Source organism: Pimephales promelas, chromosome 14 (assembly GCF_988280905.1).
Source record: "Pimephales promelas chromosome 14, fPimPro1.hap1.1, whole genome shotgun sequence".
Lineage (NCBI taxonomy): Eukaryota > Metazoa > Chordata > Actinopteri > Cypriniformes > Leuciscidae > Pimephales > Pimephales promelas.
Genome location: NC_142782.1, coordinates 7699419 through 7724547, shown reverse-complemented (window position 1 = coordinate 7724547; position 25129 = coordinate 7699419). Strand labels below are relative to the sequence as shown.

The 25129-nt window shown below is 36.5% G+C and overlaps 1 protein-coding gene across 1 annotated transcript; it reads left to right on the top strand.

Annotated features, from left to right (window-relative positions):
- Window positions 1–824: 824 nt before the first annotated feature.
- On the top strand, window positions 825–24721 carry plod1a (procollagen-lysine, 2-oxoglutarate 5-dioxygenase 1a). Its single transcript, XM_039669521.2, has 19 exons — window positions 825–1056; window positions 1693–1784; window positions 1877–2010; window positions 2091–2254; window positions 6095–6207; window positions 6404–6467; window positions 8882–8979; window positions 9067–9168; window positions 10704–10835; window positions 12114–12235; window positions 12392–12496; window positions 14533–14658; window positions 14872–15013; window positions 15125–15238; window positions 15365–15430; window positions 18915–19019; window positions 19115–19261; window positions 19948–20073; window positions 24082–24721. Exons 1-19 carry the CDS (start codon window positions 972–974, stop codon window positions 24235–24237), a joined length of 2193 nt encoding a protein of 730 aa, XP_039525455.2. The 5' UTR covers window positions 825–971; the 3' UTR covers window positions 24238–24721.
- Window positions 24722–25129: the final 408 nt, after the last annotated feature.

Here is a 25129-nt window from a genome sequence, read left to right as displayed (position 1 = left end):
TCTGTCGTAGTTCAGGGCGCTTCAAATCGCTGTTCTACAATCAGCTGTTGGGAGCCTGCGTTACGTCATTGCAAAGTAGCAGTGGAAGACGAAACTGATCCTGGACCAGTACATAATAGTGACCTGGAAACCTCTAAACGGCTTTACGGTACTATGACTGCTGTCTTTCCTGTGATAGAAGATATTTTGCAATATAAAGAAATTGTACATAAAAGCAGATTTTAGATACCTTTATGGGGCTGTATTCAGGTTGATCGGGACACTTTTTCTCAGTAACCTCAATGGCAAAAAGTGTCCCAAACAACCTGAATTCAAACCAAGAACTACACACAAATAATACATAAAATAATTTTCTGAATTTTAATAATAGATTCTTATAATTAGATCTGAACCACTAAAGGTAATTTATTGCTGTTTTTTTTGTTTTTTTTTTGTAATGAATTTATCTATCTGGCTACATCTACTTTAATATTTTGAATTACTGTGTATTTTTGTGACAAATTAATTTCAAGTTTACTACAGAGAAAGGAATTCAGTATAACATTTAAATAATTTATCAATTTTAATAATAGTATTCTTACAATATTTCCTGAACCACTAAATGTTTATTAATTTATTGATGTTTTTTATTTAATTTTTGTAATGTATTTATTTCATCTCTTTTAATATTTTGAATTACTGTACATTTTAGTGATTCGAGTATAATGAAGAGACATTTCAACGAAGTCCCTAAATGTCAGGTCAGGGCAAGTTGTCACATTTTTTAGGCAAGCTCATGTGTTTGAATTCAGGGATTGTTGAGCTTTTTCTTCCTCTGCTAGTGTGCTCAGGGATCGAGGGGTGGAGAAAGACAGAAGTGGGCAGGCTGTGTGTGTTTTTACGGGAATATAACTAACTTTCTCTCGAGGAAAGGCCTTATTCCCTCGGTCGCCGTTACTACAGGAGAGGTTTAAAGAATAACGGACCTGAACATGAGAGAAGTTCTGCTCTTTCTCGTGTGTTTGTTTGCGTCCTTTTCTCCGCTTCACTGCAGTCAGCAGGGCTTGATCCCCGAGGGTAAGGCTATGATTTCAGCTTATAGATAACCACACTTCTGTACATGATAATGTAACTGGCTACAATTTCACCATGATTCATTGTAAGGGATCGTTGCAAACCTGACTTGCTAGGTAAAGTTAGCCAGGCGTTACGGACACACGCCGCTGACGTGGACCCTTCGTGCAGATATCAGTGAGTTTATGAGGATAAATTACGTTACAACAAAATTGCATTACACTAAAACAGTGCAAACAGTTTACTTCTTGTCTCAAACTGTAGTTGTGCGCAACATGAGTGCAATGAGTGCATGTATTACATTGTAGCTACCTAGTTTTCTCGTAACAGATTTATTGTCTAGGCAAACATGAATTTGCTTGTAAATTGCACTGCAAAAGAAAAGAAAAAATCACACATTAGCCAACATATGATTAAAAAGAAACGTATTTGTATAAATAAATGTCACTTTTGCGGCAGACCTGCTTTCTTGCGGCTGGATTAAACACTGAATATTCCAGCTGTGCACGGAGTTCCTCACGGGAGAAGATGTGGGAAACCCATTAGGATGTGCTCTTCCAGCACGTAGGCAGGAGAACTGAGCAGCTGTGGACGTTTGACGGAGTTATTCTCTCTGAAAAGTGTTTTTTTCTTTCTCAGGAGATCTTCTAGTGCTCACTGTCGCCACGAAGGAGACTGACGGCTTCAGACGGTTTTTGAGATCCGCGAAACAGTTCAATTACTCCATCAAGGTACTCCATTTTTTTTATTCCGTGGCAGAAAACAAGCATCCATAATAGTCTGCAGACAGATGCCTGACATTCTTTTGCCTTTTTGTGTGTAGGTTCTCGGAAGGGGTGAAACATGGAAAGGTGGAGATTACATGTCACCTCCAGGTGGAGGGCAGAAAGTACGCCTGCTGAAGTCTGCCCTGGAGGAGAAACACGAGGAGAACAAAGTCATTCTTTTTGTGGACAGGTAGTTATGTCCATTATAAATACATATGCAAGATATATGTTGATGCATGTACTCTTTCAAGCACTTAATTTTCTCCACAGCTATGATGTAATCTTTTCCTCTGGTCCAAAAGAGCTGCTGAAGAAGTTTCAGCAGGCCAAACACAAAGTTGTGTTTTCCGCCGAGACTCTAATCTGGCCAGATCGTCATCTGGAAGACAAACATCCTCATGTCAGGGAAGGGAAGAGGTTCCTTGGAGCAGGAGGCATGTTTTTCTCTTTTTTCGATTATCATTGTAGAGCTTTAGATGTACTGAATGCTCTGTCTGCATTTTGTATAGTTTTAGATGCTAAATGAATTTGGATGCAAAAAAATCAGTCCTCCTGGGAAGTTTGTATTAACGAGTTGGAAATGCGTATTTACAACGTCATATGTGTTCAATTTCAAATCACCTTAGTTGAAATAAGATGTCAACGTCTTTATACGTTTATAAAATAGCAATTTTTTTTACCCTATAATCAAGAATGCACATTAGGTGTGTTTTTGCTTTTTAAATGTTTTTATGTAGGTACTGCAACCTTAATTGTTATATATTCAATTGAATTTGTAAATTAAATTTATCGAGTTTAAATATGTATATATACACACAGCCCGGCCAAAAAAAGTTGTGGTTTGGATTTAAATAGGCAAATGCATAAGTCTATGATTGGATAATTATTGAAGTGATTATGTTTCTAGCATGTTATATGTTTGGTTAAGTTCTTCTAATCCTCGATCAATCGGGATTAGAAGAACTTAACCAAACATATAACATGCTAGAAACATAATAATCACTCTTAGAAAAAAGGGTTCATTGGGGTTCTATATATGAAACATAGGGTTCTTTACTCAAGAACCTTTTATGCTAAAAAGGTCCCATAATGACAAGAAAGAATCCTTTTGGCACAAAGGTTCTTTATAGGCTATTATTCATTCATATATTACATAATTCTGCAACATTTTGTAGTTGTAATTAAATTATTGTTTATTAAACTGCTGTAGTAACTTAATATCACATTTTAATCATGCTGATTTTTGGATGAGAAAAACTGAAATGGCACCATATATGTTCCATATAGAACCCTTTTCCTGGTTACAAAAAAACCTTAAAGGGTTCTTATTATTGAACCTTTAAAAAAGGGTTCTGTGTAGAACCTTTTATGGGTTCCAAATACGTAGCGCTGATAGAACCTTTTCTTCTAAGAGTGTAGTTTTTCATTACTTCACATCATGGCCATATTCCAGGATGCTAATATCAAGACTCATCAGGCTTGGATTGTGAAAGAATGATTGTGAGGAACATGACGAATCATTTTCACACATGAATCGGCTCCTCTGAATCCAGACTTTAAAGGGCACCTATTATGGAAAATGTACTTTTACAAGGTGTTTGGACATAAATGTCTGTTGGCAGTGTGTGAGCAAAACCACCCTAGAATGATAAAAATCCACCCAGTGGTTTTTTTACAATCTCAATAAATCAGTCTCAGAACAAGCTATTCTAAGATTCAGCGCTTTGTGACGTATAATTGAGCAAGAAGATTGATTGACAGTGTGGTTGTGGCATAGACCCCGCCCTCGGTGATCTGTACACCAGAATCTGTCTCCTAGAATCATAAGTGTTCTGTTGTGGGATAATCCTGTTGTGGGTTAAAAGTTAATTCTCAACTGTGGATCGTCGTCTACTGTTTGCGGTCCACCGTCACCTCCAGTAAGTGTATTTTATGGTTTTTGAGCAAATAGTCTTTTCAGTCGATGTCAGCCAATTCAACAACAAATGCGTCTATGCGTCATATTGCGACAATGTTAGTGTTTGTGTGTGTCTGTGTGTGTGTGTTGCACATCCATCATTTCAAAGGGGACGCGATTACAACAAATAACCATACCGAGACGTACTGGTCCATTCTCATTTGTGTTTATTCTTCCGTTCGTCATCTTGGTCTGATCAGAGACTTTATATATTCCGATTCAAACATGTATGCTGAATGACATTCAAAATAGCGGTCTCTCTCACTCTCTCAGCCAGTCTGCTTAGAGTGACTGCCATAGGTATTCTCCTATGTAATTTACGCCCTTATCCAATGGCAGGGCGGGGATATGCAGCTCATTTGCATTTAAGGTGGTATACACCAAAACAGGTCATTTTTAAAGTCCCTGTAAAGTCAAAATTAAGTATGTGTTCTGAGTTTGTCACACCACAGAAAAATGTGTAATTAGCCACCCAGCCAAATTTGAATGATAAAAAAAGTCGGGAAGTACATAAAATAAGCTATCAAAATCATGAAAAAATTAGCAGATTCTCTGCTCTCAAACGGTGGGGGCGTGTCCGCTGGCTGTGCTGAAACCACGGCCACTCACGGGAAAGCTGTTGACGGTGATATTAGCTGATTAGCTTTTGGAGACGGGAGGATGAACACTGAGGCGGGAGATCGTCGTTTCGGCCCCGTTCACCAGTAACAGCGGATTATCAGTGAATTATCAGTGAATCCAAGTTGTCTCTGAGGAAAGTTTATAAAACGATCCAGTGTAAAATGATCACTACAGAGGCGGGTGTTGCTGTCGGTGATCCTCAGCTCGTCATCAAGGTAACGTTAGGCTCTCTAAAAACCTCTTCTTGATGTGATCGTTTTTAAGGGAATTTAAATGAAGATACTGATCTGTTTTGTACATGATCGCATCCAGGTAGTAGCCCATGCATGTCCGTGTCGAAGGCATAGCTAGCTAGAAAACCGTAGGCTCAGCTGTAGTAACTAATAGTACTGACAGTCACTCACGATTGAGCCGTGAATGCGAATGTGCTCGGGGAGTGTGTGTGGAGAGGGGGAGATCAGACTCAGTGCGTCATCAAATAGGGGGGTGTCCAGCAGCTCATGGGTTCCAGTGCGTCACGGAGCCCTGTTTTAGCCCCGCCCAATTAATCCGTAAAATTGCAATGGTGAAAAACTGTTTAACGGTCTAACTCCACATTTCAGTACTTCACAGTTCACAGACTTTGTAATATGTTTTAGCAATACATATCTGTAACATTTATAATGTGTTTAGAACTTTTTTTGTAGAATTGACTTTACAGGGACTTTAAACAGGCCCCAAAAATGACTTTTTCAAATGGTTATAATAAATTAACTATGGGGTATTTTGAGCTAAAACTTCACAAATACATGCTGGGGACACCAGACACCAATATTACATCTTGTAAAAAGGGGCATAATAGGTGCCTTTTAAATTCATTGAAAGGATGTGCTGGAGGAGACTTTACAGAGTGCTGGACTTTTACATTGTCAATACAAGAGCTTGACCAAAAATGTATGCACCTCTTGATGAAAATAACATAACAACATTTATTTCCAGAAACTACATTCATTGTATCCGCCATGTTTTCTAACTGACAAACAGTCAGGGCTGAAAGAAAAAAAAGAGTTTCCAACTCTTAATTACAACTTTGTTCTGCCATTCATGTGCATTCAACTAGTAAATGTGATCTTTCCAACATACCATACTGTATATTTCACCACACCATATATTTGTCCACACAATTGAAGGAGTAAATTGTCTCTTTTTAGTACCATTATGATTGCATTTGTGTGACCATTAACCACCACTCATTCTCATTAATGTAAAGCTGCATTGTACTTTACAGTTCTGATTACAGTAAGAAGAATGACTTGTTCAGAATACTGTACGCTGCATCTAACAATGTTTACCTTATTATTCAGTGGTTGAAAATAATTGTGATTACCTCATTTGTAGAGAGTTTCATTAAGGAAGAATTGCATATTAAGAAGTTTGAGGCTTCTTCCTTTTTTAATTTCCTTTTTCACAGTCCCTGAGAACGTTCCAGAAACATTCATATTTATATGATGTCAGAGATTAACAGCTGTGGAATTTAATCAGGACATCTGTATTGTCATCTGTGACCTCTCTGAAAATTCATTCACTTCTTTATTTGCATAATAGTTAAAAGATAAGTTTAAATCACCCAGTTTCACATCTAAACCAGATAATAACAAGTTGTGTGTCTATTTATAGGCATTTCTCATTCTAACGCTGGGCCTTTTCTTTTTCCCAGGCTTCATTGGCTATGCACCCAACCTTAAAGAGATGCTTTCTGAATGGTCAGGAGCTGATAGTGACAGTGACCAGCTCTTTTTCACCAAGATATATATCAACCCAGAGAAAAGAGTAAGTGTTTTGGTATAGTTTAGATTTTAAGTGGTGACAACCATGGTGTGGTTTCCTAAAACTTTATTGCTCTGTTTTAGGATATTTTGCCTTGTTTACAGAATTCACATTCAAGTTCACAGTTTTCAGTAATGACACATATTAAATGTGTGTAAGCTGCGTTTTGAGGTTTTCTTCCCTGTCATTTCATCTTTAGAAGTCCATAAATATAACTGTGGACAACAAGTGCAGATTGTTCCAGAATCTTAATGGAGCTCTTGGTAAGTGTATCATTTTGTGTCCTTACAGCCTGCTTTAGAAACGTAACCGTTATAAGATTTTAATTGGAGAGAAGTTCCAACATAAAATCTGTTGAGACTTTAAAGATGCTTCTGCAAAATTCTCACTAGCATCAGCTCTCTGAAGGAAAACATCCTGTTTTATGCTTTACAAAAGTGCAGCGTCAGTAGAGTTCTTGCTCTCTGATACCTGCTGGGAAGTTTCCTCTTTCTGTAACCTTTCAGTTTATTGAGGAATGGCTAATGAAATGCTTTGCTGAGGGTCTCAAATGCTGATTGGTTTCATGTGAACTGAAGCTCTTGTGTTTGAGTTAAAAGCTGTTTTCTGCTCGACTGGCAGCTGTAGTTTTGGCTCACTGCCAGATTGTGGGTGGAGAGTGAGTTTCCCAGTTGCCTGTAATGGTATTTGTGGCTGGAATGCTAGAGCTAACGGTTAGATGTGCTTGTGGACACGTACACCATCTCAGCAGAATGTTACAACCCAGGTGTGCGACACTGCAGCTACTGTAGTTGGGCTTAAAGAATACACAGTACATTTTGTTTTGGAAAAGGCTTAATAAGTTAAGTACCATAAATATTTAATAACAATAAAGTAACCATAATTTAATAACCATAAATTGAGATTCATTTTAAAATTCATAACAAATTTCTATATTTTTTTTCTATATTTTTTTTCTTTTCTTTTTTTCTCATTTCTCAGTGGTTCTTGCTGAAGATCAAATGTGCTGCGTAACACGTGAGAATGAACTTCACTGGTTCTCGCTGAAGCTCAAATGTGCTGCGTAACACGTGAGAATGAACTTCATTGGTTCTTGCTGAAGATCAAATGTGCTGCATAACACATGAGAATGAACCTCATGGGTTCTTGTTAAAGCTCAAACGTGCTGCGTATCACATGAGAATGAACCTTATTGGTTCTTACTAAAGCTCAAATGTGCTGTGTAACACATGAGAATGAACCTCATTGGTTTTTGCTGAAGTTCAAATGTGCTTCCTAACATGAGAATGAACCTCATTGGTTCTTGCTGAAGCTCGAACATGCTGCGTAACATGTGAGAATGAACCTCATTGGTTCTTGCTGAAGCTCAAATGTGCTTCCTAACATGAGAATGAACCTCATTGGTTCTTGCTGAAGCTCTAACGTGCTGCGTAACACGTGAGAATGAACCTCATTGGTTCTTGTTGAAGCTATAACCTGCTGTGTAACATGAGAATGAACCTCATTGGTTCTTGCAGAAGCTCAAACGTGCTGCGTAACACACGAGAATAAACCTCATTGGTTCTTGTTGAAGCTATAACCTGCTGCGTAACATGAGAATGAACCTCATTGGTTCTTGCAGAAGCTCAAATGTGCTTTTTAACTTGAGAATGAACCTCATTGGTTCTTGCAGAAGCTCAAATGTGCTTTTTAACATGAGAATGAACCTCATTGGTTCTTGTTGAAGCTCAAATTTGCTTCGTAACACAAGAATTAACCTCATTGGTTCCTGCACGTCAAGCGAAAATGCTTGAGCTTTCGTTGAAACATTGATGAATGTTTCTATGGGAATAAAATCCTATATTCAATCTGTTCATCATGTAAAAGCGATCAAAACTCTTTAGAAAATTTTAAACAAACTGCTCAATTCATATGGATTTGTTTTACAATCTCTTCTTGAACTTTTTGAAGCGTCAAAGTGGTAGTTGCGTAGCTGTCAATGGAGGGACAAAAATCACTCAGATTTCATCAAAAAGATCTTCATTTGATCTTCCAAAAATGAACGAAATTCTTACGGGTCTTGGTGAACTAACCATTTAATGCCTGTCCCCGAATACCTGTGTAATTTTTTAATCAATCTAAGAGTATGTTGTGATCTATAGTTGAACACAGCACTAAGATCTAAGCATTAAGTCATTTGTAATTTTGATAAGAAATCCTGACTGAATTTTTTTATAGATATATTTTTTTGCAAGAAAGAACACAGCTGAGTGTACACAATGTTTTCTAGAATTTACATAAATATTGGAAAAAAAAAGAAGAGCATTAAGAAACTGTAAAGAAAGGAAACATTAAATTGTGAATTTTGCTATGAATTGCTCATTTATCCTAATGGTAATATCATGTCCATTGGAATTCATGTGAACAGTGAAAAGCTCACTGTTTAAGCTTCAAAAGGCTGTTTCAAAAGCCTTTTTACTCTTTCAATATCAGAGTATCCATTACAGAGACCCAAGAGAGATTCATCCAAACATTTGTGGAGGAAATTAAATAGACCAGTGGATATTTATGGCTATTTATCTACAGTGATTCAAACAGAATTCATGATTTAATAGATAACTGTAGAACTGAATGATTATATAGAATATTAATCTGAATATTAATATCTTTGAATAATGTTTTTTTATTGCATGAACAGATGAAGTTGTGCTGAAGTTTGAAGATGGACGTGTGCGAGCCAGAAATGTACTTTATGACACGCTACCCGTTATTATCCATGGCAATGGACCCACCAAAGTAAATCAATTTTCTGTCATGATCCAAATAACTAAGCTATCTATCTTCTTTGGTTTAATCATCTTTATTTCATATGGTTTCTTTCAGCTTCAGATAAACTACCTAGGGAACTATATCCCAAATTTGTGGACATTTGAAACTGGCTGCACAATTTGTAATGAGGATCTGCGTCCGCTTTCTGGACTCCAGGTGGGTCTTGCATTTACTACTATTATCACAATTTCCCATTAGTGTTTTTAAAATATTATTATTATTATTAAAATAATCCTGAATCTTATTTTTAATGGCTAATTAAAGTGCTGCGGGGATGACGTTAGAACCATGAAGACTAATTTGCCACTGGTTCCTTCGAGAATTTCCTATAGGTTTTTAAAATGCTGTTTTTTCGATGTATGAGTAAAATAAAGTCTGTGGTAAACATAACTCAACTATACTTTGACGTTTTGTTCTTGTTGCATTCATAAAAGGTATTGCTGTTTTTAGATTGTGTTATTAAATGATTTTAAGTCCACTTTTACAGATTCCCACATGACATGAAGGGAAAGAAAAAGATATTGTGGTGAGCCACAAATTAAAGGGATAGTTCACCCAAAAATGAAAATGACCCCATGATTTACTCACCCTCAAGCCATCCTAGGTGTATATGACATTCTTCTGTTGGAGTTATATTAAAAAAATGTCCTGGCTCTTCCAAGCTTTATAATGGCAGTAAATGGTTTTGAAGGAATGGACAGTTCACTTCTGTTTTGAAGTCCATAAAAGTGCATCCATCCATGATAAAAGTAATTCACACAGCTCTGCAGGGGTTAAAGGCCTTCTGAAGTGAATCATTGTGTAGAAAAACATCCACATGTAAAACATTATCGACTAAAATAACTATCTTCCAGCAGACGTCCTACGCAAGTTGACTTGCTCCACGAGAGTAACCTGTGACGCATGTATGACGCAGGATGTAGGACTAGCGTAAGCTTTGACTCCTCTCGCAAATTCAAGCTCCTCCAACATTTCTCTTTAAAATTTGTCGTTTTAGACTTTTAATTTGTGACTGGTGTTTTGTTTTGCTCTATCCTCTGCGCTTATGCGTTCGCCAGTGCGTCAGGTCAAGCATCACTCTTTCACCCTAAAATAGTTGCGTTCTGCCATCTGCCGGAACGGAAGCTAGATATTTTAGTCGATTAAGTTTTAAATATGGATATTTTTCTTATATGACCGTGTCACTTTGCCTTTGCCAGAAGGCCTTTATTAACCCACCGGAGCTGCTTGGAAAACTTTTTAATTGGCCTTATAAAGCTTGGAAGAGCCAGGACATTTTTTTTTATATAACTCCGATTGTATTCGTCTGACAGAAGAATGTCATATACAGCTAGGATGACTTGTGGGTGAGTAAATTTTGGTGTTAATTTTCATTTTTGGGTTAACTATCCCTTTAAGAATTCGTTCCCTTGACTGATTAATTAGTTCCCTTGTTTTAATGTGGCCACAAATGATTAAGGAATACAGTTAAATAAACATGATCATAATATAACATTTATACTGTGTAGTTGTTACATTAAAGAGTTGTTTATTCCTGATCTGGCCCTTAAAAAGAACTGGTGTTACATGCTTTAGTCACATTAAATGTTATTGTTGATATTGATATCATTTCAATTTAAATGAAGCTTTAGCTGAATAATTGTTTGGTGTATTAATTGTTTGCCTGTTTGTTTGTTATTTTTCATCTTCAGGAGAGTAAATATCCTGTAGTGGTCATTGGGGTCTTCATCCAGCAGCCCACGCCCTTCGTCACGGTGTTCTTTGAGCGCTTACTTGCTCTCAAATACCCTAAAAACCGGCTCAGATTATTCATTTACAATCAGGTAAAATATTTGAAAAAATGCTGTATGCACTTTTTAACAGTTAAACAGTAACACTTTACAATAAAGTTTCATTTGTTAACATTAATGAACTATATTACTTAACATGAACCAATAACTAACAACTTTTACTAATATTATTTTAAAATCAAATGTTGTAATTGTTAATTAGTCATTAGTTAATGAACTTACATTAATACATATTTTATTAATGCATTAAAATGATTTTGTTTATTGCTAGTTATTTACGAATATTAATAGCTGAGCTCTTGAAATTTGACAGTCTTTATTGGAATCTATCTTACGAGACATAATGTGCTAATTCTATATAAAATATACAGTATAATTTAAATACAAACTTACTTGCAATCACATCAGTTCATTGGTTCCTGCTGTAAAAGTAGCCAATGAGCTTGCATGCTCAAACATTTGCTGTAGCAGTGTAGAAACCCACTTTTAGAAACCCTCCATCTTCCTCAGCTCCACCTGTATAGATCTGCTATGAGGAAAGGCCCTGATGTACTATATACCTGATATGACCAGCGATATACTGTTATCGAACATCCAACGCCGCCCACAAAGGAAAGCTAGGTTCGCTTTCCTCTCAACAACAAAATAAACACACAATAAAATTGAGAAAACAGCGAGCATTTTTTTAAAAAGCATAAGAAAACCATCTGATCATAGCAACATGGATATGTTTGCACAAGCTCTCCACGTTTATTTATATAGCACTTATTCAATAGATTGCTTAAAGGACAACTCCGGCGCAAAATGAACCTTTGGTCTAATAAAACATTGGTACCTAGTCAACCCTTTTCTGAGATTTGTTTTCTTGATAATCAAATGTAAAGAGTTTTATCTCTAAAAACTGTTTAGCGTATACGCTAGTACTGGGGGCATTTACTAAGTAAAAAGAAATCGCTAGTTTATAACACTAACAAGGCTCAAAATAGCCCCACACTAACACAGTAACATAATGAGGCTCCATACATGCAAAACAAAGCATTGAGAACTTTGTAAGTGTACAGACCGTTTAATAAGAAGATACTTTATAAAGACAAGGCACACCTACCTATTATGTAAACGCCACAGACCAATGGTTGTACAAGGTGTTTACCAGCATAATCACAGTTTGAGTATCATAATCACAGCAGTTTATTTTATTTTATTTGTTAATGAATCAGATTGTCTTCGTTGACGTTCATTATTGTCATTGCTCTTTTTTTAATTCAGTACATAATAATGGGGGACAATACTTCTGAATAATTTCTTTTGCAGGAATCACACCATGAACAACAGGTGCGTACATTTCTAGAGCATCACGAGTCGGAATACCAGGGTGTGAAGCTGATTGGACCAGAGGAGGATATAGATCCTGTGACCTCACGTAATATTGGCTTGTGAGTGTGCTTTTTAAATTCAGTATTTATTTTTTACAAAGAGTTCATTAAATATGGTGCACCTAAACACCACATGGAACCTGGGAAACAGTTGTACAAATAGCTCCTCAATGCTTTGACCATCCCATTCATTTCTTTTTTATGTTTTTGTTACAGCGACATGTGTCGAGACGACATTGACTGTGAATACTTCTTCAGCATAGACGTGGATGTGGTTCTAAAGAATGAAGACACACTTAGAATCCTAATTGAGCTCAATAAGTAAGTGAATAAGTAAGACGTAAATGGATTTGACAACTGAAAATGATCAATTTAAAAGTAATGTGTTTCTCATTACCTGAAAAAAGTAATCTGATCGCGTAACTTACGTTACTTGCAATGCATTACTCTAGATCGACTACACAATTACACTGGTGTTCAAGGACAAGCATTAAGCTGGTTCAGGTCATACTTATCTGACCGCTATCATTTCGTCTACTTAAAGGGTTAGTTCACCCAAAAATGAAAATTCTGTCAGTATTTACTCACCCTCATGTTGTTCCAAACCTCTATGTGTTTATTTGTTCTGCTGAACACAAAGGAAGATATTTGGAAGAATGTTTTAAACAAACAGATCTCATTCCCCATTGACTACCATAGTATGAAAAAATACATACTATGGTAGTCAATGGGGAATGAGATCTGTTTGATTAAAACATTCCCCCAAATATCTTCCTTTGTGTTCAGCAGAACAAATAAACACATAGAGGTTTGGAATAACATGAGGGTGAGTAAATACTGGCAGAATTTTCATTTTTGGTTGAACTAACCCTTTAAATGGAGAAAAATCGATTATAACTTCGGCAAACTATGGAGTGCCGAAGGGATCTGTGTTAGGCCCTTTATTATTCTCAATATATATGCTGCCAGTTGGTAATATAAGGAAACATGGAATTAGTTTCCATTGTTATGCTGATGACACTCAAATATATATTTCATCACGGCCAGATGAATACGCTCAATTATCCAAATTGACAGACTGTGTTAAAGATATAAAAGATTGGATGACGCGTAATTTTATTTTATTAAATCCAGACAAGACAGAGGTAATACTTATCGGTTCTAAAAACCGTCCACAAAACCTTTCACAGCACAACTTTAACATATTAGGATGCCCTGTTACTTTATCCGCTACAGTAATAGCGTACAGTACAGTGTTACATTAGACTGCAACCTGTCTTTTGAAAAGCATATTTCATATGTTACAAAAACAGCCTTTTTCCACCTTAGAAACATTGCTAAGCTACGTAACATGCTATCTGTCTCTGATGCAGAAAAGTTAGTTCATGCATTCATGACTTCGAGACTAGATTACTGTAATGCTTTATTAGCCGGTTGTCCTGCATCCTCAATAAACAAGCTACAGTTAGTACAAAATGCAGCTGCTAGAGTTCTTACTAGATCTAGAAAATATGATCATATAACACCGATTCTATCATCACTTCATTGGTTACCTATAAAGTTCCGTATTAATTACAAGGTATTGCTTTTGACTTATAAAGCTCTAAATGGTTTAGCTCCAGTCTATTTAACGGATCTTCTATCGCCCTACAATCCATCACGCTCTTTATGATCACTAAATTCGAGGCTTCTGGTCATTCCTAGGATATCCAGATCCACCAAAGGAGGGAGAGCATTTTCACATTTAGCTCCGAAGCTCTGGAATAGCCTTCCGGATATTGTTCGTTGCTCAGACTCGCTCTCCCAGTTTAAAACTAGACTAAAGACGCATCTCTTCAGCCAGGCATTCATATACATTTTTTATCTCACAGTTGCTGTAAATTTAGCCTCTGCCTCGACTGAGCCTGGGTTCTGCCAAGGTTTTTTTTTCTCCATTGGGTCATCCGATGGAGTTTTAGGACACCATCGGGTCACTTGATGGAGTTTTTCAGTTCCTTGCCACTGTTGCCTTTGGCTTGCTCAGTTGGGGATATTCAAATTAAATGACCCATCATACCATTGACCTGCTCTACCAAACTTGGATGTCTTTTTTCCTGTAATAAACAAACACTGTTAAGTTGTTTTGATTGATACTGTGAAACAGCTTTGATACAATCTGTATTGTGAAAAGCGCTATAAATATATTTGACTTGACTTGACTCTCACTGTGTATTGTATTACTCATTAAAATGCTAAAATGTATTTGAGTTGTAGAGCTGTCTAAATGCTTTCTAGATGGAGAAACTTCTAGTTAGCACACTCATTTTTATGGGTCTTTTTTTCTTTAATTATAATCATTATTTTTATGAACCTCACAGGCCTTTCATTGCACCAATGTTGACCAAGCCTGAGCGACTGTGGACTAACTTCTGGGGTGCGCTCAGTGCAGACGGTTACTACGCCAGGTCAGAGGATTACGTGGACATCGTTCAAGGAAACCGCGTGTAAGTTGATGTTTAAGATGATTTTAAACGGTCATTTGATAATAGAAAATCCACAAAAATGTATGTATATGTGCATGTTTTTTTTATCTCAGTTATTTCATTTTCTTTAGTATTCTTTAGCATGATGATGCTCTTAAAATATGAAGAAGTCTTTGAAATTCATCAAACCAGGATAAATGGCAAAAATGTCATCATTCTCTGGTGCCTCCACAGGGGTTTGTGGAATGTGCCATACGTCTCTAACATATTTCTGGTAAAAGCGGATACATTGAGGACTGACCTCAAAGCTCCTGACCTGTTTGAATCCGCAACGCTTGATCCAGATATGGCCTTCTGCGCTAATGTTCGGAACAAGGTCAGACAAGAAATATTGCACAAATCACCATAAGAAATCACTTAGGTACAAGTGTAATAAACTACCAATTACTTTGCTGCCATTGATTGATATTTTTGCTTTCATTCCTAGGGCATCTTCATGTTTGTAACAAACATGCAGACTTACGGTCGAGTTTTATCAACTGAAAATTACCAGACAAATTATTTGCACAATGATCTCTGGCAGATCTTTGAAAATCCTGTGGTAAGATAAAATATAATTTCAGAGAATATTTAATCAAGTGTTATTTATACAAGACATTGCTTTTTTGTTAAATTATCTGCTGTTTGTTTTTGCATTAATGTTCGTAATTCTTTTTCCGTGGAACAGGAATGGGAGGAAAGATACATTCATGAGAATTATTCCAAAATTTTGAGAGATGGGCTTATTGAAATGGTGAGTATTCACACGAAGCATACAATAATAGCAGTGTTTTCTGAAAATTTTAACATTAAATACTGTATAAGATTATTATTCTGTCCATGACAAGGTATAAAATTACTGTTCAAAGGTTTGGGGTATTAAGATTGTCAACATTGATAATAACAAGAAATGTTTTTTGAGCAGCAAATCAGCATTTTAGAAGGATTTCTGAAGGATCGTGTGACACTGAACACTGGAGTAATGATGCTGAACATTCAGCTTTGATCACAGGAATACATTTGAAAATATATTAAAACAGAAAACAGGTATATTACTGTCTTTCTTATCAAACATTAGAGGCTTATTAAAAACATTTAAAATTCTTTCTGACCACAAACTTTTGAATGGTAGTGTCTATTTTGGTAGCTTTTATTTGGAAGGTCCACTTTATATATTCTACTAACTATAAGTAACTTGGCAACTACATGTCAACTTAATCTATCCCTACCAGTCTATTTATTTAATTTATTGTTCATTTGAATAGGGACAGATAGAAAAAAAAACATAGATTATTACATAAAGAACAATCCGATGCTTGTTGTATCACAGTGTTTATAGCCAAGGCTAATTCGCAACACCTGTCCCTAGAAGGGCTTTTAACAGTTAATAAAGGAGTAAAACAATAGCTGCATTTACATGGACCCTTATAATCGGATTGACGGCTCAATCGGACTAAAAAAACCTTCATGTAAACACCTTAATCGATCCGATTGAGCTCGATCCGACTAGAATTTCGATCGGATTGAAAGGGGTGGTTTACTCCTTTTGTAATCCGACCGAGAGAACATGTAAACACTTAAGCGGATTGAAAACCGAAACTAAAAGGACTGCGCATGTGCAATGACGTTGAAATAGCGTAATGACATATGACGCATGGAACGAGCTGTTCTTCCTGTTGAATAAAGTGTCATATAAATGAGTGTTCTGTTATTAAAAAAAATCTCATTTCATTCAGTGTCTATGAAGTGGAGCAGGACAACGTCCCACCAGTTTTTGTTTTAGATTCTCATCCACACAAGACTTTTGGGCGCGGGGTTTTACTGCGCACGGTTCATGCTCATCGTCTTCAAATCATGACCAGAGACGGATAAAAATTAAGTCTGTTGTTTAAAACAAATACAGAACCAATTGGGGTGAATAGTTATGCGCGAACAGTGGCATATTCGTGCAGTGTGCGCATGTCAAAGAATCAATTCCGATTTGAGTCTTGTGAAATATAAACGCGCACATCAACCCGATCACTTTATTTATCATTCATGTAAACACCTTGATGGGATTCATCAATCGTATTGATTTCATTCCGATTGTGTCCATGTAAACGTAGCTAATGACAGTGAATACAATAAAATGTCCAGAAACCAGTTAGCACCAATAAAAATGAGTAAATAAACACATTCACTCAAACTCATACGATGCACACCTCATATAAACAAGGATATACATTTCATACGGCGTGATCACACTGCTGGTGCTGTATGAACCAGGCTTTTGTTAGTTTTTTGATGGTGGACAATTTAGTTATTTGTAGGAATCCAGTTCCAGATATTGGCTCCTTTCGCAGAAAAAAACATTTTGGGCTAAAGAAGTTTTAAAAAATGGAACTTTATAGTCTCCACGTGTAGCAGCTCTTGTTGATCTGGAGGGTTCCAGCCTGTTCACAAATTTACAAAGTGGCTCAGGTGCAAGTCCAGTTAAACATTTAAAAAACAACTTAATGTATCTGATATTAACAAAATTGACAAAATTTTAAGATTTTATTTGTACTTAAAATATAACAGTGATGGAATTGAAAGGGCTTTTCATCTAAAATATTTAAGGCATGGTTATAAAGCCTCTCAATAGGCTTTAGGGTAGTTTGGCCGGTCTGGGACCAAACGGTGGTGCAGCATGACAGGTGGGACAGGATCATAGTGTTCAGAAATACATGAGCACATTCAAATGTTAGACAGCTCCTGGTCATTCTGAAACAGTTCATACTGGCCTTCATTTTTCTTGAGATGTTTTTGATAAGACTTTTAAAATTTAGCTGAGAATCTAAAATCACTCCTAAATATATTTCTTGTTCTACCTAATCGATTAGTTCGCCATTCATTTTAATGTTAAGGTCATTTATTGTCCGAGCTCTTATCGAAAAACACATAGACTTAGTTTTCCTCAGATTAAGTGTTAAACATGATTTGTTTAGCCAATTAAACACGTTCTCAAGACTTTTGGTCAGTGTACTGCCGATAACAGCAGGGCTTTTGCCGGACACATAAACCACAGTGTCATCGGCATACATCTGAAGACCAACTTCAGGACACACTTCAGGCAGCTCGTTCACATACAGGCTGAAGAGAATAGGCCCCAGTATGGTTCCCTGGGGGATTCTGGTTTTAATTTTACATTGGGCAGATTTTACATGATCAATAACTACACATTGTTCTCGTCCCTGTAAGTATGGCTTGAACCATGATAGTGGCTGGTGTGATGTGATATAGGATGGCAGTTTTGAGATAAGACGGCTATGGTTTACTGTATCGAATGCCCTCTGTAAGTCCAGGAATACTGCACGCCTATGTTTCCTTTATCAAGCGGCTGCACAATATTTTCCAATAATGTGCAGATAGCTGATTCAGTGGAATGGTTCTGTCTGAAACCATACTGTTGAGGGTGTATATACTGATGTGTTTCTAAATATTAGGTGTTCTGAAACTATTTTTTCTAGTATTTTTGACATTACCGACTTATTGGTCGGTAGTTACTAACGTCTGTGGTACTCCCGGACTTAAAGATGGGTTTAACCAGTGCCTTTTTCCAAGCATCTGGAAATATTCCCGTTTTAATAGAGAAATTTATAATATGGGTCAAAGGTTGAATGATAATTTGAGAATATTTTTTGAGGAAAGTTGCGTCCATGTTGTAGTTGTCTTTGGAAAAGTTGGCATTCAGGTCTGAAATGGCTTTCAATACCACCGCCTGATCCACTTCTCTAATTTTAAAAGAATTCTCATTTGCGGATCAATATATTTAAGTTTCTACTATTGCACTCGTCATCTAAAAAATTAGAAGCAAGATCTTCAACAGATTTGATGAAATTTTTTTTTAAAAACTTTAGCAACTTGGACAGGGTCTGATATGTTTTTTCCTTCACCTTTTAGTTCATTTGAATTATTTATATTTGCATTAGGTTTAATTGGACTGTTTATTTGTTTGCATATTGCTTTACAATTTCCTTTAGTTTCAGTAAGAATTTTCATATAATAGTTCGTTTTTAAGTTGCGCAATTCTTTTACTACTTGATTTCGAAAACCTTTAAATAACATCAGATCTGTGTCATATCTGGTTTTAAGATCATAATCTCTTTTGATTTCTTAGTTTTTTCCTCACTGTGCATATGACAATAAATGTTTTGACCTTTGACCTTTTGTAAAGTCATTGTAATTAAAACTTTGCTTATTTGCAATTCTCTGTGTAGCCGTGCCCTGATGTGTTCTGGTTCCCTGTTTTCACCAACGTGGCCTGCGATCATTTTGTTGAAGAGATGGAACATTTTGGCCAGTGGTCAGGAGGTGGAAATCAGGTACGTTGTTTTTCGTTGTGTTTCATCCCCATGCTATTTTGCCTTACCATAGTATTTCTTTGAGCAAACAGTTTTTTGTTTTTTTTTACTACTAGGACAATAGAATCCAAGGTGGGTATGAAAATGTCCCCACTATTGATATCCACATGAATCAAGTGGGCTACGAGAAACACTGGCAGAAGTTCCTTTTGGATTATGTAGCACCGGTCACAGAGAAAATGTTTCCAGGGTACTTCACAACGGTAAGCCTTTCTTTGTTCTCCTTCTACTAATTATTATATTTGTATTAAAGTACACTAGTGGGCAAAAGTTAAAAATAATTAAGATTGTGTTAAAAAAGATGTCTTTCCAACTTTCTATCCAAATTATCCATGTTTCAACAAACATATTAAGCAGCAAAATCTGTTTTTAAAATTGATAATAAAAAGAACTATTATTAATAATTGATGATGAATGAACATCAAATCGGTATATTAGAATGATTTCTGAATGATCATGTGAGACTGACGATGGAGCTTTGCCATCAAAGGGAATTAATTTTATTTAAAAAATAATAAAATAGAAAACAGTTCTGTTAAATTGTAACAATATTTCACAATTTTACTATTTTGATCAAATAAATACAGCCTTGGTGAGCGCAAGAGGTGTCATTCAAATACATAAAACATCTTAATTATGAACTTTTGAACAGTTGTGTAAATATTAGACGGTCCACATTAGTCATTATTCAGTTGGGTTATTGTTGGGTCAGTATGAAGCGGTGTTGTTCATAATCTATTTTATCGCCATACATGCAACATATTTGTGGTGAAACAAGATATTGGAGAACTCAGGATATAATAAGTTCCAGAATGGAGGTCTTTGTGTTTGTTTCTTCCAGCTGATCTGTGAATGACTCTGCATCTGTCTGTATGATTGTCTCTTTCAGGCTCAGTTTGATCTGGCCTTTGTAGTTAGATATAAGCCTGATGAACAACCTTCATTAAGACCACATCATGACGCTTCCACTTTCACCATTAATATAGCTCTTAATCAAGTGGGGATTGATTATCAGGTGAGTAAAATATGAGCTATGATGTTTGGCTGTGCTGTACTTTTGTGCTGCTCGTGTGGCGGTCTAAAATTAAGATTTTACGATTTAAATAATATAAATGTTCCATATTTTAGTTCAATAATATTTTTTGTTTCATATTTTTAGTGGATTTTATGGTACTAAATTATATTTTTGGAATAGTTATAATCTATTTATTACCTGTTAATTACTATTTAAGCATAGACCTTCATAGGCTACGTTCACACTGCTCGCTGAAACGACCCAATTCTGTTTTTGTTTTGTTTTTTTTGCCCTTGTGCGACCTGTATCTGATCTTTTCATGACAGTCTGAACGACACAGATCCAATCTTTATAAATGCAGCCATAACGATTTGGAGCACAGACAAAATGGTCTCACTTGGCAGAGTATTGCTGTTTAAAAAGTTACAACTAAATAGTTAAAAAGTGAAACTATTTCTATTTTTATATTTATACAAAATATATATCTTCCAAAACATGTTTAACTGACATAAACAAGTTTCAAATTTGAGATTGATATCATAAAAAATTAGCTTTCAGTAAGATTTTGTTTTTTCCACTTTTTTTTCCACTAAATTCGCTTCCCATTAGTTTCCAATGCAGAAATTTTTTAACTGCAAACTCGAAGTATGACTATATTGTGTGGACCATTGAACCTATTCAAATCATGCCCATGATTTTTTTTTTTGTGTTCACATAGCAGGTGACAAAACCTTTACCGTTCCGATGAAGTAAAAAAAAAAAAAAATACTAAAAAAATATACTGAACAGCACAAGAGGGTTAAATACTTGCAACTCTTAAAGGAGAACTCCGGCGAACAATGAACCTTTGGTCTAATAAAACATCGGTACCTAGTCAATAGTTCTCTGAGATTTGTTTTCATGATAATCGAATGTAAAGAGTTTTACTTCTAAAAACTGTTTAGCGTATACGCTAGTACTGGGGGCATTTACTAAGTAAAAAGAAATCGCTAGTTTATAACACTAACAAGGCTCAAAATAGCCCCACACTAACGCAGTAACATAATGAGGCTCCATACATGCAAAACGAAGCATTGAGAACTTTGTAAGTGTGCAGACCGTTTAATAAGAACATACTTTATAAAGACAGTTCACTTTGCGTATATACAGACAGGAGCCATCTTAGAAAATAGTCTCGATAAGTCGATCCCCGAACACCGTTCATACAGTTCAGAAGTTCGCTGAACTTCATACAGTTCAGATCACTCAGCACGACGTTCGTGGTTTGACTTAACGAGACTATTTTCTAAGATGGCTCCTGCCTGTATACGCGAAGTGAACTGTCTTTATAAAGTATCTTCTTATTAAACGGTCTGTACACTTACAAAGTTCTCAATGCTTCGTTTTGCATGTAGGGATCATCATTATGTTACTGTGTTAGTGTGGGGCTATTTTGAGCCTTGTTAGTGGTATAAACTTGGGATTTCTTTTTACTTAGTAAATGCCCCCATTACTAGCATTATACGCTAAACGGTTTTTAGAGATAAAACTCTTTACATTCGATTATCATGAAAACAAATCTCAGAGAACGGTTGACTAGGTACCGATGTTTTATTAGACCAAAGGTTCATTTTGCGCTGGAGTTCTCCTTTAAATATGATCTTTCTGACATGACATGAACATACCATGAGTTTACCTGTTCGGCTGATGACGTTTAATTTCCACGACAACCTCCAATTTAGCAACCAATTAGCTTGTTAGCAACCACCTTTTACAAGACAAGTAAAAGCTTAAAAGAATCACAAGAGGGTATTACTGATGTGTTTTATATTGTACAATAGAACGTGTGAATATCTTGAGCTTTTGTTCACCACAGTCCGCCGTCGGTGTGTGAATGAGTGAGTGAATGGGTTATTAATATGATCTTTTTATTCAGTGATGTGAAAAACACAAACACACCCACTCATACTCAGTTTTGATATCTTTGTGGGGACTCCTTTGTGGGGATGCCTGTCCGTGTCGAAATCATAGCTAGCTAGAAAACCGTAGGCTCAGCTGTAGTAACTAATAGTACCGACAGTTACTCGCGATTGAGCCGTGAATGCTAATGTGCTCGGGGAGTGTGTGTGGAGACGAGAGGGAGAGATCAGACTCAGTGCGTCATCAAATAGGGGGGGTGTGTCCACTCCAGCAGCTCATGGGTTCCAGTGCGTCACGGAGCCCTGTTTTAGCCCCGCCCAATTAATCCGTAAAATAGGGCATTTCAGAATGTTTGTAAACAATAGGCACCGCGATACTTCCGGGTGGCAGAATGCGAGCGGCTTCCATTGACTAACTGAAGAGATCCAGCCGGCAACTGAACAGTTACACAGTTAAAATCATTGTTGTTGATCAAAGTTGAATCTATGGCGAAAATATGTTGTGTTTGGGGTTGCGCCACCAGATATACAGCAAAAGGTGTAGGTTTTTTTTATCGATTTCCTTCAGAAAAAAAGTAAATCTATCCAGCAGAACCTGTGGGTGAGGAGGTTAAAGCTAGTGGACGTCGTCAAAAGTGCATGTCGTCTTCTAATTATGAGCCTGAGCCCAATTTAAACCCAACCATTTTTAATACGTGGGTCGATAACTGACGTTCTCAACTAACTTAGTTATTTCTATTACTTTCTATGTTACTTTCTTTTGAGCGGTGAGTAAATGCTTCTTCATCGTAAATGCTTCTGATTGGCCAATGTGTTCAATAAATCAACACATATGTCTGTGATTGGCTACATCGCTCATCGCTGCAGTCACGTAATAAAAAGAAACTCTGCCATGTAAGTCATTTCTATTTTGTTTTAGTTGTTCTTGTTGCTTTTCTGAAAACAGCTGATGAATACAAATGTATTAGTTTTTATTTGTTTTATTCATAGATATTTCTACCCAGACAGCAAACTGACATTGAATCAACGTGGAAACGACGTATCTCATGACATTGAAACAACGTTGATTTTGCTCATCGAATTAACGTCGAACCAACGTCAGACGTGGCATTCTTCAAAGCTAAATGAAAATCGAAAATTGGTTTGCTTTCATAACGTTGAAACAACACGTTGATTTTCCGTTAGTTTTGAAAGAATGACGCGTCTGACGTTGGTTCAACGTTAATTCGATGAGCAAAACTATGTCAGATCAACGTTGTTTCTATGTCATATTTCCACGTTGATTCAATGTCAGTTTGCTATCTGGGTAGTTTGCGGGAGTCCTGTCAATCGTTTTATTCTCCTGCAATCCGCACACACAGAGTGAATGCACTACCGCCCGCACTCGGCCATCAGATCTAGTCCCGCGCCGCGGTCTAGTGCGTTGGGAGTGCACGTTTCTAGATCAAAGAATCTAAGCTCTAATGATCATGTTAACTATGTCTGAATTTCCACCACGTCTGTTTTTGAATCAACTGTTGAAATGTAGATTAGGCTTCTGCCGGCGGTGTGTCTCCCTCCATGCAATTTACTAGTGTTGCCATAGGGACGCTTCGGCTTTTGCCACCCGGAAGAACGTCTATTATTGTTGTGACGTCATGGTGAATTGTCGTATTGCAATAGTGAAAAACTGTTTAACGGTCTAACTCCACATTTCAGTACTTCACAGTTCACAGACTTTGTAATATGTTTTAGCAATACATATGTAACATTTATAATGTGTTTAGAACTTTTTTGTAGAATTGACTTTACAGGGACTTTAAGGTATGCCAACTGTTGGTCTGTAACATGTTCATGTTGTAACTCATTAGCATGTCTTGACCTGCAGCTCTCCCGAAAGCTTGAGATGTGGAGACATGCAGAAACTTGCTCTTGTGTTAGGTCTCTGGCATGGGATTGGCTTTCATTCTAAATTTTTGGAATGTAAATTATTATAGGATTTTTATATGTCTTGTTTCTATCCTTTTCTCATGTTTGTAAAGTGAAATAGCTAACTTTTGTTTCTGCTGTTTTGAAGCAGGTTGATAAAGCAAGAGCACATTGTATTAACGATCAGTGACTTTCTGTTCAGGGTGGCGGCTGTCGGTTCTTGAGGTACAACTGCTCTGTGACAGCTCCCAGGAAAGGCTGGGCACTCATGCACCCTGGACGCCTCACTCACTACCACGAGGGTCTGCCCACCTTAGAGGGGGTCAGATACATCTCTGTCTCATTTGTGGATCCTTGAACTTGAATTTGCTTTGATTTCAGAAGACTCGGGGCTAGAAAAATATTCAACAAGAACATTTTGACACAGTGCCTTACATTGTAAACAAGTCAGTGTATATATATTTTCCACATTTTTTGTTACATAAAGGCATCTTTTAATAATGATCGATGAATGTTGACAGCAGTTTGACATCACTATGCAATATGTCATTCATATGCAATGGCATTTTACTCATTTATTTATTGTCATTTATTGAAGGGTTTATTCCATATAGATGACGTGGATTTCAATAATGTATCTGTCCTTGCTTTGACATTCACAAGAGTTGTTTTCATTATTGATGCCCCTAAAGTAATCGGTGCTGCTGTTTGAAAATAATCAGACACATGGTTATTGGTTAGTTTTATTTCTGTTTAGTGTTGCTTGTTCTTGTCTTGTTTATGAATCAGTCATGCCATGAATTTTGGAAGAAAACAATAAAAAAAGAGAGAAAATTACATAATGATTTGGTACAAATATGCCCACCCCCTATGAAAATTCTGTCATCATTTTTCTCATAATCTCTGTCATGCTCTTTTCTCATTTCACAAGGAACGTTCATCTGAAAATAAGAAACTATTATTTTTAACTCTATTATCAAAAATTGAATCTTCTCATATTACCGACATTTTTTAGGTAAACACTGAGTTCACTTTCTTGGACACTTCTAGAAAATGCGTTGGGTTTACCCTAGTCACGTGAGACCTGTGACTTTTCACTTCGCTGATCACAGTTGTTTTGATGACTGGATTTAAAAAAAAAATATTATATTATAAATATTATATTAATATTAAAGTATTTTAAGTGGATTTGTGTTTGTATCTCATATACAAAACATTTCAGTGAATAAAATCGGAATGTGCGTCCATGA